Genomic DNA, 11,893 nt, shown 5'->3' on the forward strand with positions numbered 1-11,893 from the left:
TATATGAATAGATCATAATTCTATAACTCAGAGGAATACAAATCAATCTCACACAATGTCTCTTTACATAGCCACACCTTCAATTTTTATGTTAAAGAAGACACAAAATAGATAAATAAAAAGAATGGCCTTCGCTTCATCTTGTAAAAAAGCAGAGAACAGAAAAGAAGACCCTCACTGAAATCTGCAACTCCTAATTCTCACCATCATACTCTTTTGTTAATTCACACCCATATTATGTATATTGACAACTGATGAAAAGAAAAAGAAAATGAGATGAACTTTATATCTTAGCTAGGTACCTCTAGCCAGCATCTCTTCAAATTCAACAATTGATTTCTCTTTCTGAATCTTTATATCCTGGCGAAAGTTGGATATAAATTCTTCAGCTCTATCATCAACTGGTCGCAATTGCGGAGATTTAGCAACAACCTCCCTCCAAGCATCTTCGATGCTATACAACACCTTCTCCTTCTCTTTCTCCTTTGCCTTGTCTTCTTTTCTTGGCGATGCCCTCTCATCATCAGCAACTTGTTTTCCTCTTCTACTAGTACTACTACTGCTACTTGTTTCTGCGTATGCAACGATTTTCTTAGCCTGCAGTGACGACTCTGCCTCCATAGAATAGAGCTGGTCTATGTATATGGGCGAGAAGTTTTTATCAATGAGCTGTTTTTTGCTGCCATAGAAATTATAATGGTGACTAAAATACGTAGGCCTTCTTGTTATGGAACGTTTCTTGAAAAAACGAAAAAAATGGAGACTGCAATAAGATAGGATACGGTTGGAGTTGTTCTTGATGACATTGATTGCTTTAGAGAAGTTGAAGCTATTGAGTTTCGACTCAACTGTCTTGCGTAAGCGTTTCCATGCCTTCTTTGCAGGCTGGAGTTTCTTTCTAAGGCTTGAGCGTTGCATTTTCTTTGAAAATGGATCAAGGAAGGAAAACAGAAAAGAATTTCTAAAGAAAATTTTGCATAAGGAAAGGAATAAAGGGTTTGGTTGTTATGGGAGCAAGGCGGCTTGAAAGGAAAATCATAGGATTCATATATATTGTTCTAGCTTCTTTCTTGATGGGGATCCAAAAATGTCCCTCAAATCATAGGGAAAGAATCAAAGAAGCTGGGCTGGTTTAGGATGGCAACAAAGACATTTTATTTTATGACTTGAGAAAAAAAAAGATATCAGGAAAAATCCTCAGTCAATTAAGCTGTCTTATTTAGCTTTCGGTAGTGGAAGGAAACTTGGGTCCTAAGTTCTTACTCAATGACGAAAGCAATGTCCTTACAATATATGCAAATATAATCCAGGTGGGTTCCAGTTCCATTACAGTAGAAGATAATGGCTGAGAAAGAAAATCAGCTGGTGATCTGAAATGATTAATTTCTGTAACCAAAATAAGAAAATGATTAATTTCCTGTACCAAAGAATTACTTACAGAGTAATGCTGCTGTATGTAGCTATAAGCTGCATGAATGGTGCTTTGCTGTCCCATGTGTTTCTTTTTTCCAATTTAATCCTTCAACTTTTTATTTTTTCAAAAAGTCTTTAAAATCTAAAATATTCTACTCAAACAATAGCTGTGACAATAGAGTCTATAAAGGGCATGTTGGCTGGGTAAAAATTGTTGCACGCCATTTATTTATTTATGTATTTCAGTTTTAATGTTTTTTAGAGTGTTAATATATATATACTGACTGAAATATAATATAAATTAGTGGAGTGTAAAACTTCCAGCCTTTATAATAGAGTAATGCTGCTACTGAAGTAGATACTAGGGACCACAGGCATTTCTCTTAGTTTAGTAACATGGGATAGAGCTTTCATGATTATTAGAGATGGTTTTTCAATTTCATGTACAGTAGCTGCTATCGATCAGTTTCAACTACTTTAATTCAAAAACGTTATCCAAAGGCAAAGGGGCTCCATAAATCATGGGTTGTCTGCAGGCAATAAATTAGACAAGAAGATCGACCTCTCTCTATATATCTGTATAGGTTGGTCTCCAAGACTATGATTGATACATATTTTAATTTGATAAAGACTAATCAGGTTCTAACTTCTTCATCGAATTGTTTAAGCATTTCCAAATGGTCTTGCATGTAATGGTAATTAATTGTTTGTTTTTCTCGGAACAAGTCAATTTAATTATACTGCGATTCCAAAAATTATCTATCTTAAATAAATTGATTTCATATACTCATGATAATAACAATAATTTTCACTCATCAAGCTTTTGTATAAAAACTTAAAAAAGTATAATCCTCTTTATTTCTCTTCAGCGGCCCTATTCTTTCCTTTTTTATTCAAGTGCTAACTAACAGCAATGAACAAAGGTAAACTCTGCGTTTGGTTGTGGCTAATATATCTCAAGCCACCTACCGCATAAAGAAATCAAAAGCTAGATATTTCTTTTTTTTCCTTTTTCTTGTTGGCTTAGAACAATCCAGCTTATTTTAGTTACTATCTTATAAATAGTTTAACAAGTTGAGACCCACAACAAAAATGAAGATTGACCCACTGAAAAGATGCTTCATATTTTAAGGTCAAGTTTTTGGCCACTATATATCGAGAAAGCATATACGTGAAGAGAAAAAAAAATGATCGTCTTGGTGGCAAACAAATGAAGCATTTTTCCCTTCTCACCATTGATGCAAAGGACCTTCAATAATTTATACTTGCAATTATCAAAACAGGGAGTGTCATTTCTAGTACTCTTATATGTAGTTCCCCCGATAAACTAGACATGTTCCTTCTATTATTATTATTTTTGGTCAGGAGACATATTCCTTCTATGAAGATAGTGCCTTATTATGTAGATATATTAATTTGTTATCTTTTCTCTTCATGTCTGTCCTGTCAGGACGGCAAGACATGCATTCTTTCCAACTTGGAAAGTTTACTTTATCTTTTTTTTTTTTTCATATGATTTAATTCAAAGCATAAAGCAATTGGCTCCATTGTCTGTTTAGCTTTGCTTTACAGCTTCTTGGACCCGTTTAAACACCTTTTACACCTGAATTTAGCTAATTTATCTTTATTTCTTTTAAATAAAAACATACTGATTTGAACAATTGGGGGATCCATGATAAGGAAGGATCTGAAAAAGAATAAAAATAAATATTAAGAAAATAAGGAAGAAAATAATCACGTGAACACAAGTAATATTTAATCAGAAATCGCCCTAACATATTTGCACAGTTACAACATAATTAGAGGGGAGAAGGAAAAATCATCCTGAAAAGATAGATTTTTCCTGTGGTTTGTGACCAAAATGGCCGAGGACAGAAAAGAAGATTTCCTTTCCTTCCCATCCGAAAATGTTACTTCTTGTTTGAAAAAAAGCAGGTGATTGGCTGGTTCAATTCAATTGCTTCGAATACTGATTGGAAAGAGCAAGATAATTATACCCTTTGGCCTAGTTGCATGCCAGGAATTAAGCTTCCATTAAGTCTCCTTCATAAATTCTTTGATGGGTAAATCACCCCGCAAGTTACATATACCAAAAGTTGAATAGAAATGGTTAAGTTAATTTTAAGGCAATGTCGAAGATTCTTGTTCAGAAATTTGACATGCATAATTGCCGCGGTATAGCCTCACCAATCGTTTTTCTTACTTTTTAATTTTTCGCTATGATGGGTTCCGAATTTCCCAAAACATAAAGAAAGAGCGGTAATTAGTCTCGTGGCTAACAAAGAGGTTAAGCTTTTGGGGTATTGGGTTAAGAGCATTTAAAATTTTTTGTTAAGTTTGGTATATTATCCCCAATGGTACATCAAATCGATAGATGATTGATACATATTTATTAATTTTAAATAATAGAGTATTTTTCAATCATCTAATACCAAAATATAAAACATTCATACATATATGTCACTATTTTATTAGTTATAGTATATACACCAAGCCTATGTAAAAAAAATTTTCTAGACCATTTGTGCAGAGAGTATAGCCACGTTGAAACTTAGGGCGGTGTTAATTATATCTAGGGGTGTTAATTATGTCTAATTATCATCAAGTCCCAATGGTTATGTAATAATTATAATTATAGTTTGACCTCTGTATTTGAGATTCAAATTAGTGCGTCTAAGGTTTATTTCCCTAAACTACTAACTTCCTTTACTTCAAAAATGAAAAATGAAGGGAAAAAAGCCAATAAGGAGAGAAGCAACTAAAATTTGAGAAAATTCTATTCTTTTTCCTCCATATATCATATTTATTATGTATGTAAATGAAATGACAGTATTTTTAGCATTTTGGGTCTCATTTTTAATTGTTCAAGCTGCAAAATAACCTTAAACACTGATAAAAATTGAACGGAAATTAACAGAATCAAACATAATGGACATACTAATTCAAATCTCAAAAAGAAAAAACCTGCTTATAATTATGACCTAATCGCATGAACTTAATATTAATTTACCCTATATATAACAAAAATATCTTTAAAAGAGTTCTTCGCTGATTGAGTTAATATTGTCTGTCATGATTAGAAAGCGACCGGTGAGTCCCTAGTGAATCTTAAGTATATTGATGAGACATGGAAAGAATTTTCTTTTGCTTCCTCGAGATCATGAAAGGGCATTGCTCGATTCTAGCAAATTTGTAGATGACAAGGTGATTGATTATTTCTTCTATTAGCGATTACTTGATATAGTTTTCTACTTTTGTGATGTTTCAGAAATATTTTTAAGGAAAGAGAGGCGTCAGGATTTAAAAAGGAAGGCATGAGCCATTATACTATTACTACTAGCTGATGATTTTTACTAACCTTTTCGATTCTGGAATTTGCATGGAGTGCCCTGTGCTCTACAGGAGAGGAAAGAAAGAGAATAACAAACCTGACAATTGAAGTATCGTTAAAGGTAGAGGGAGAGCTAAGGAAAGTATTTTGAAGGAGAAATAATCGGCATCTTCACATTGCCTTAGGATGGATCTCTTCTTGCCTGTTTGGGAAGAAGTTGCGTCCGCGAAGATCTTAGATACACTGCATTTCCAGCAACTTGTTCATGGATGGACAGATTTTCTAATTATCCTTTAATCAAGGACACTTTACTTCTCCGAAACAACTGTCGCCAAGAATCATTAACTTCTACAACTTATGGTTGGTTCTGGAATTTAATGAACATAACACTCTCTGTTTGAAGTGTATAGAATAATAAATCTGCAATACATATTATGTCTCTTCTCTTGGTTCCTATTCGGATTAGTGAAAATTGGTTTTGCAGCTTCAGTTGGATGAATAATTTAGCTCGCAGATATTCTTAAACTGTCATTTATTCTAGCAAGATAAACTATACATTCAGAGTTGCACATCAACTTTTAGATTCTTATGCCCACTAAAGCTTTTATTCCTATAAACTCTAATGCTTACATAGTCACTAGCGCTTAATTTCTTCCCGTCCTTATAAGGATCACGCAGTCAGGGAGTCTAGTCCTCTAGAATATTGAGACCTGGATACCGAGAAGACCTGGATCCAGGGCTAAGCACTGTAACTTCCTGTCTATTCTCCTTGAGCCTCCTGGCATCCTCCACGGAGACCTGGAATGCGTTTGCTACTACTTCCTCGGGCATGGATCTGATTGCTGAAACTCGTCCTGCTAGTTGGTTGATTCTTGCGTTGTCGTTGGTCTTGAAAGATACCCATTCTAGACCCTGGTTGCTTGCCTTTGTTATCACTACAAAGTTTTGTGGCACTGTGAACATTTGACCCTCTCGAACTTGGCCATCAAAGACTGAATCTCCATTTTCATTAACAATCTGAATGCGACCACTTCCTCTGGTGATGTATCGGATGCTATGGGCATTGATGTTCCAGTGTGGAGTCATTATAGCATTCTGCACGAATATAATCAAGAAAATTTGCTTCAAGTTATTTATTTTCTGATGAATGTAATGGTTTTGAGTCTTACCTTGTAGAGAACAGCTTTCTGAATACTGAGTTGAAGGTATCTGAGGATGGGGAAGTTGTGATTATTGAGGTTGGTGACACGCCCGGCCCGTGGGTTATAGATGTCAGCTTGTGATGGGTTGTTGATACTGTGTTTCATTCTGGCTGTGCAGAAAGTTTCCTCTAATCCATTATAGCTACCTTCACGGCCCCTCTCGAGTTGCCGTTGTGCTTCTTCCTCTCTTTCTTGTCGTTCTTCTTCTTGGCTTCTTTGTGGGGCTAACATCTCTAAATCATGCTCCACACTCACGATAATGCCTCTGTTATCATTTTCACCCCTCATTTTTCTTGCAAGATCAACGTTAATGTTGAAAGCTTCTGCTATCATTTGCTCATCTATGCCTGAAAAGATATTGCGGGATCTTTCCTGTTGGCCTGTCCCGGTGCTTTGGCCTCTTATTCTTGTGCGGCCACTTTCACCTCTTTGGCTCTGTACTTCTCTTTGAGGGTTACCAGCAAGGAAGAATTCCTGGAATTAGATATCAAAATTAGAACATATCTAGATATTAAGATTCTCAATCACTACTGCAAAGTCTATATCATGAGTCTATATACGCGATTCTTACTCTGTGGTTCTGGTCAAGCTGGTTGGCAGGATTGCTTGTGTCAATGATTTGGACTAAAACAAGAGGAGATCGACCATTGTTGTAAATCCATTGAGCTACTCCAGCATGCAAGGCAATGATATCGCCCGCCCGGATTTGACGAACCTTCTGATGCTGGTCTCTCCGGCTCTGTCCTTGGCCTCGACTCTCCGACTCTGATTCTGATGGTGACTGATATGTCTCGGGACAACCTGGGAATACTGATCCCTGAATGCCTCTGCCTGCATTGACCATAAAAAAGAAATGCATTGAACCCATTTCTTACAAAAATGAGAAAATTGTGCTATAAATTACATGATGAAAGAGTTGACATGCCTTGGACAACATAAATGAGCTTTGGTCCATTGACGTATTGTGGCAACAATAAGCCTCTCTGTTGAATGGTATGGCGCATAGCTACAACACCAACGCATTGGAACTGTTGATCATTCTCGTCCCAAATTTCTGTCAGACCAGCCTCCGATTGAATCCTGCGCGAGGGCTCAACAGCGTTAATGCGGTTGAGTTGGCACTCACCTCGTCTCCATCGTTGTTGTTGTTGCTTCTCTGGCCTCGAGGTTAGCTGAGCAACACAGCCATGCAACAGAACAAGAAAGCAGAGACTAAGACGGAGCAAAGGAGAGTAACCCATTGTATATTTATTATCTAAAATGTGATGAAGTTGGGGACTGTAACAGGCTGCTATTTATAGACAAAAAAATAACGCCATGAATTTTATTATTTGAATTCACATATATTATCCTTAAGAGTAATTCTAAAAATTTTATAAGGTATTTTATAAAATAATAATAATAACAATAGGTCCAACCAATGCCAAGTTTTATTTGGAAAAAAAAAAGGTTGATATAAGTATAATGTCCGGGACGTGGCAAATCGGATAGTGAGTTGTCTATATGTGTTTATGCATGTGTATTTGTCTTTATGTTATGCATGACTTTGATATAGTTCCTTGCTTACACATATAATTTTTCCTGAAGGGTACGTGTTGGTGATTTGCCATGAAGAGTTCAATTTCTAGTACTGATTGTTTTGATAGAACATCACATTACTCGAGGTTCTCTGGTTTTTTATTTCTCTTTCTTTCTTTTCTTTTCTTTTCTTTTTCCTCATATGGATGCTAGAATGTTAGAATTTGCCGATAAAATTGTAAAAACATGGAACGGCATACTTCTGTACTGTAGAATTTACTGGAGAGAAAAGATTCTTATATTTTGATGTTGGTTATGACGAAACTTAATAATAAACACATTATTCGATGTTAATTACTTAAATATACTATATAGCTAAGCTACATAATCGACATTTGTTTAGAAGGCTAGCTTATTTTGCTAAGTTCTTAATTCATCAGTTGCGTTGCACAAGGAAGTACAATGATTTATCGATCTCTTTTTCTTTTCCCTATTGGTTTTTATTACTTCAGTTTACAGAGTTGAATTTTCAACTTTGTATAAATAGTTTCTCAAAAATTTTTAAGTAAATCTATTTTTTTTTTTATAATATATATCACAAATAAACATTAAATTGCAGTTAATCTTCTTTTAATTATGAAATTTTATTTTATTTTATTTTATTTATTTAACTTTAATCTAATTATTATATCTATTAAAAAGAAATTCATATGTTTCATCTTTTCTTTTTAATTATTGTCCTTCATTAATTATTTTTTATAATGTGTCACTTTTTATTTAAAAAATAACTGAAAAAAACATGTTGAAAATAAAACAAATTAAGATTTTTATAAAATAATTGAAAGTACAATTAAATGACGGATTTGTGTCATTATATTAGTTGCTTTAGAAAAGGAAATTACGCTTGAAATAATAATCTTACGATTAGCAATAGGCTATAGACTAAACCCTTGAGCACCATGAGAAAACATTTTCTTCCAAATTAATAATAGAATATTGATTGAGGTTCCAATTCATAACGTAACAGTAAAAGAAAGCTCATTAATATCAGATTCAGCCTGAGAAAGTATAGATTGCCATTTCATCCGACCACATTTACTTCCCATAGAAATCCAAGATATTACAGCAGTTTCGTTTATTTCCAAATTAACTCTGCAGCATTACCATCTCTCTCAGAGAAAATACAAACTGTCAATGAACAGATCAAGTAACAAGTCCTTGTACATAAATCTAGCAATGATATTCCCACATCAACCAGCTAGCAGCTGAAATAAGTAAATCTTCTTCCGCTGATCATCGTTTAACACGTACGCTACAAGAATATTATATGTGTAAGCAAGAACATGTATCAGAATTACATGCAACACCAAGACAAACCCGCATGCAGAAACAATCAACACCATTTAACAAACGAGTTGCCACGTCCAGACGTTGATCCTTTTCTTTTTCCCTATAAATACCATTCCGTCCAGTTTCCTTTTCATCACAAGTACATCGCCCTCTCTTCTCTGATATACACAATGGCTTGCTCTTCTTTTCTCTCTCTGAGTCTTTGCCTTCTTATTTTGTTCCATAGCTCTCTTGCTCAAATAGAGCAAGCAACTTCGCCATACAGCGAGAAAAGAAGTCCGCAGCGAGGGCAACAGGATCAGTGTCAACTCAACCGTATTAACGCTGTCGAGCCTTCTCGTAGGTTTCAATCAGAAGCTGGTCTGACAGAAATTTGGGATGAGAATGATCAACAGTTCCAATGCGTTGGTGTTGTAGCTATGCGCCATACTATTCAACAGAGGGGCTTATTGTTGCCACAATACGTCAATGGACCTAAGCTCATTTATGTTGTCCAAGGCATGTCAACTCTTTCATCATGTATTTTGTAGCACAATTTTCTCATTATTATAAGAAATGAGTTCAATGCATTTCTTGTTTTATGGTCAATGCAGGCAGAGGCATTCAGGGATCAGTATTCCCAGGTTGTCCTGAGACATATCAGTCACCATCAGAATCACAGTCAGAGAGTCAAGGCCAAGGACAAAGCCGTAGAGACCAGCATCAGAAGGTTCGTCAAATCCGGGAGGGCGACGTCATTGCCTTGCATGCTGGAGTAGCTCAATGGATTTACAACAATGGTCGATCTCCTCTTGTTCTGGTCCAAATCATTGACACCAGCAATCCTGCCAATCAGCTTGACCAGAACCACAGAGTAAGAATCGCGTATATAGACTCATGATATAGACTTTGCATTAGTGATTGAGAATCTTAATCTATATATGTTCTAATTTTAATATCTAATTCCAGGACTTCTTCCTTGCTGGTAACCCTCAAAGAGAAGTACAGAGCCAAAGAGGTGAAAGAGGCCGCACGAGTGAAAGAAGATCAACCTCCACGGGAAGCGCACATGACAACTCCGGCAACGTCTTTTCAGGCATGGACGAGCGAGTGATAGCAGAATCGTTCAACATCAACACAGATCTTGCAAGAAAGTTAAGGGGTGAAAATGATTTGAGAGGCATCATTGTGAGCGTGGAGCATGATCTTGAGATGCTAGCCCCACAAAGAAGCCAAGAAGAAGAACGAGAAGAAAGAGAAGAAGAAGCACAACGACAATTGGAAAGGAGTCCTAGAGCCAGATTCAATGGCCTAGAGGAAACTTTCTGCACTGCCAGGTTGAGACACAACATCAACAAACCATCAGAAGCTGACATCTACAACCCACGTGCCGGCCGTGTCACCAGTGTCAATAGTCACAACCTCCCCATTCTCAGATACCTCCAACTCAGTATTCAGAAAGCCGTCCTTTACAAGGTAAGGCTTAACGAGACCTGAAATTTGACTAGCAGAGGTTGTATACTTGCCTACACAATAAAATTTTTGTAAATGATATATTTTTTCTGATAATTTTATGCAGAATGCTCTAATGACACCACACTGGAACATCAATGCCCACAGCATTCGGTACATCACTAGAGGAAGTGGTCGTGTCCAGATCGTTAATGAAAATGGAGATTCAGTATTTGATGGACAAGTCCAAAGGGGTCAAATGTTCACAGTACCACAGAACTTTGTAGTAATAACGAAGGCAAGCAATGAAGGACTAGAATGGGTATCCTTCAAGACTAATGATAATGCAAAGATCAACCAACTAGCAGGACGGGTCTCAGCAATCAGGTCCATGCCTGAGGAGGTAGTAGCAAATGCATTCCAGGTATCCGTGGAAGATGCCAGGAGGCTTAAAGATAATAGACAGGAAGTCACACTGCTGAGTCCTGGATCTAGGTCAACATAAACGACTAGTTAATTAAGCTTGGAATAATATGTAATTTATAATAAAGGAAAAAAAAAAAACCAATAGCACTGTAAACTATTACAGTGAAGAATAAAACCCTAGTGGTTATGAACCAGTATCCAGTTCCTGATAGGCTTGTACTGTGAATGGATCTTGTGCGAGAGTCAACAAGCTTTGAGCTAAATAAATGGCAATAAACAAAATGCTACTTTTCATCCAAATATATGAATTTCCATTTCTTTTCCTCCGATCTATACATAAATAAAAGAAAGAAACATTGCAAAAAAGATGGGATGTAGAACCATTTTTTTTAAAATATCCTATGCATTAAAAGTTATCCAAATTTTGTCCACATTTTAATTAAATAAATTACTTATCTAATAGTTTAATTGAATAATTTTTTTCTACTTATCTTTGCAATTGAAAATAGAAAATATAAATAAAAAATATAAGTAAAGAGAAATACGGAATAAAATTATTAATAACTACACTTGAATGGATAAAAAATACCATTAAAAGAAATGCACAAATTGAATTATTATTTAATTATTGGACTGCAAAATTTAATTTACTAAAAATATTCCTAATAAAAATATCCAATCCATAGACTTGAGTTTATGCAACAAATAATATTAAAAGACTAAATTATCGTTACTTGTAAAAGACTTCACCGTTGTTTATGGAATTCATTATTATTTTTATTATTTATTTATCTATATTTTATTTTATTTTCACTTTTTATCATAAAATTTTTAGAGATATAATTTAACATCTAATATTTTTATAAAATTATTTTTTAATTTTAATCAAAGAGAATAAAAGAATGAAATATTTAGCATTTTCCATAAAAAATATGTTTTTATATGTTTCTCTTTATTTTATGTACTTAATTATCTATTCCCTTAACTTATTTATCTTTATTTTATTTTTTAAATCATTTTTTTTTTAGTTTCTTATTTATCTGTGTTTATTGTTTATGCATAGCACTTCCTTTTTATTATTATGATGCAAAAATTTGATAAAATAAACTTTTAATAATATATATATATATATATATATATATATATATAGAATAATATCCCATTTCTGTAGAACAAGAAAAATTAATCCACAGTTCAATTATATGCTCATTCTAGAGTTCTT

The 11,893-nt window shown here is 34.7% G+C and overlaps 3 protein-coding genes across 3 annotated transcripts; 1 reads left to right on the forward strand and 2 right to left on the reverse strand.

The window, feature by feature from the left end:
- On the reverse strand, positions 1-1,248 carry LOC8280431. Its single transcript, XM_002533418.4, has one exon. The coding sequence runs from the start codon at positions 916-918 to the stop codon at positions 295-297; it is 624 nt and encodes a 207-aa protein (XP_002533464.2). The 5' UTR covers positions 919-1,248; the 3' UTR covers positions 1-294.
- A 4,011-nt stretch (positions 1,249-5,259) lies between these two features.
- LOC8280432 (11S globulin seed storage protein Ana o 2.0101) lies at positions 5,260-7,326 on the reverse strand. The gene is made up of 4 exons (XM_015727956.3): positions 6,872-7,326; positions 6,518-6,777; positions 5,914-6,420; positions 5,260-5,839 (listed from the first exon to the last, which is right to left on the reverse strand). Exons 1-4 carry the CDS (start codon positions 7,185-7,187, stop codon positions 5,432-5,434), a joined length of 1,491 nt encoding a protein of 496 aa, XP_015583442.2. The 5' UTR covers positions 7,188-7,326; the 3' UTR covers positions 5,260-5,431.
- Positions 7,327-8,939: 1,613 nt separating this feature from the next.
- Positions 8,940-10,971, forward strand: LOC8280433 (legumin B). The gene is made up of 4 exons (XM_015727957.2): positions 8,940-9,312; positions 9,408-9,667; positions 9,763-10,269; positions 10,373-10,971. The coding sequence occupies exons 1-4, from the start codon at positions 8,985-8,987 to the stop codon at positions 10,748-10,750; spliced, it is 1,473 nt and encodes a 490-aa protein (XP_015583443.1). The 5' UTR covers positions 8,940-8,984; the 3' UTR covers positions 10,751-10,971.
- The last annotated feature ends 922 nt before the right edge of the window (positions 10,972-11,893 follow it).

The sequence above is a fragment of the Ricinus communis genome, chromosome 9 (assembly GCF_019578655.1).
Source record: "Ricinus communis isolate WT05 ecotype wild-type chromosome 9, ASM1957865v1, whole genome shotgun sequence".
Lineage (NCBI taxonomy): Eukaryota > Viridiplantae > Streptophyta > Magnoliopsida > Malpighiales > Euphorbiaceae > Ricinus > Ricinus communis.

Bases quoted from the DNA above. Each gene is read 5' to 3' on its own strand.
- LOC8280431 (XM_002533418.4), bottom strand. From the start codon at position 918: ATGCAACGCTCAAGCCTTAGAAAGAAACTCCAGCCTGCAAAGAAGGCA.
- LOC8280432 (XM_015727956.3), bottom strand. From the start codon at position 7,187: ATGGGTTACTCTCCTTTGCTCCGTCTTAGTCTCTGCTTTCTTGTTCTG. The intron at 6,778-6,871 runs GCATGTCAACTC...TGGTCAATGCAG, and splicing joins GCTCATTTATGTTGTCCAAG to GCAGAGGCATTCAGGGATCA. The intron at 5,840-5,913 runs GTAAGACTCAAA...ATATTCGTGCAG, and splicing joins AGAAAGCTGTTCTCTACAAG to AATGCTATAATGACTCCACA.
- LOC8280433 (XM_015727957.2), top strand. From the start codon at position 8,985: ATGGCTTGCTCTTCTTTTCTCTCTCTGAGTCTTTGCCTTCTTATTTTG. The intron at 9,313-9,407 runs GCATGTCAACTC...TGGTCAATGCAG, and splicing joins GCTCATTTATGTTGTCCAAG to GCAGAGGCATTCAGGGATCA. The intron at 9,668-9,762 runs GTAAGAATCGCG...ATCTAATTCCAG, and splicing joins AGCTTGACCAGAACCACAGA to GACTTCTTCCTTGCTGGTAA.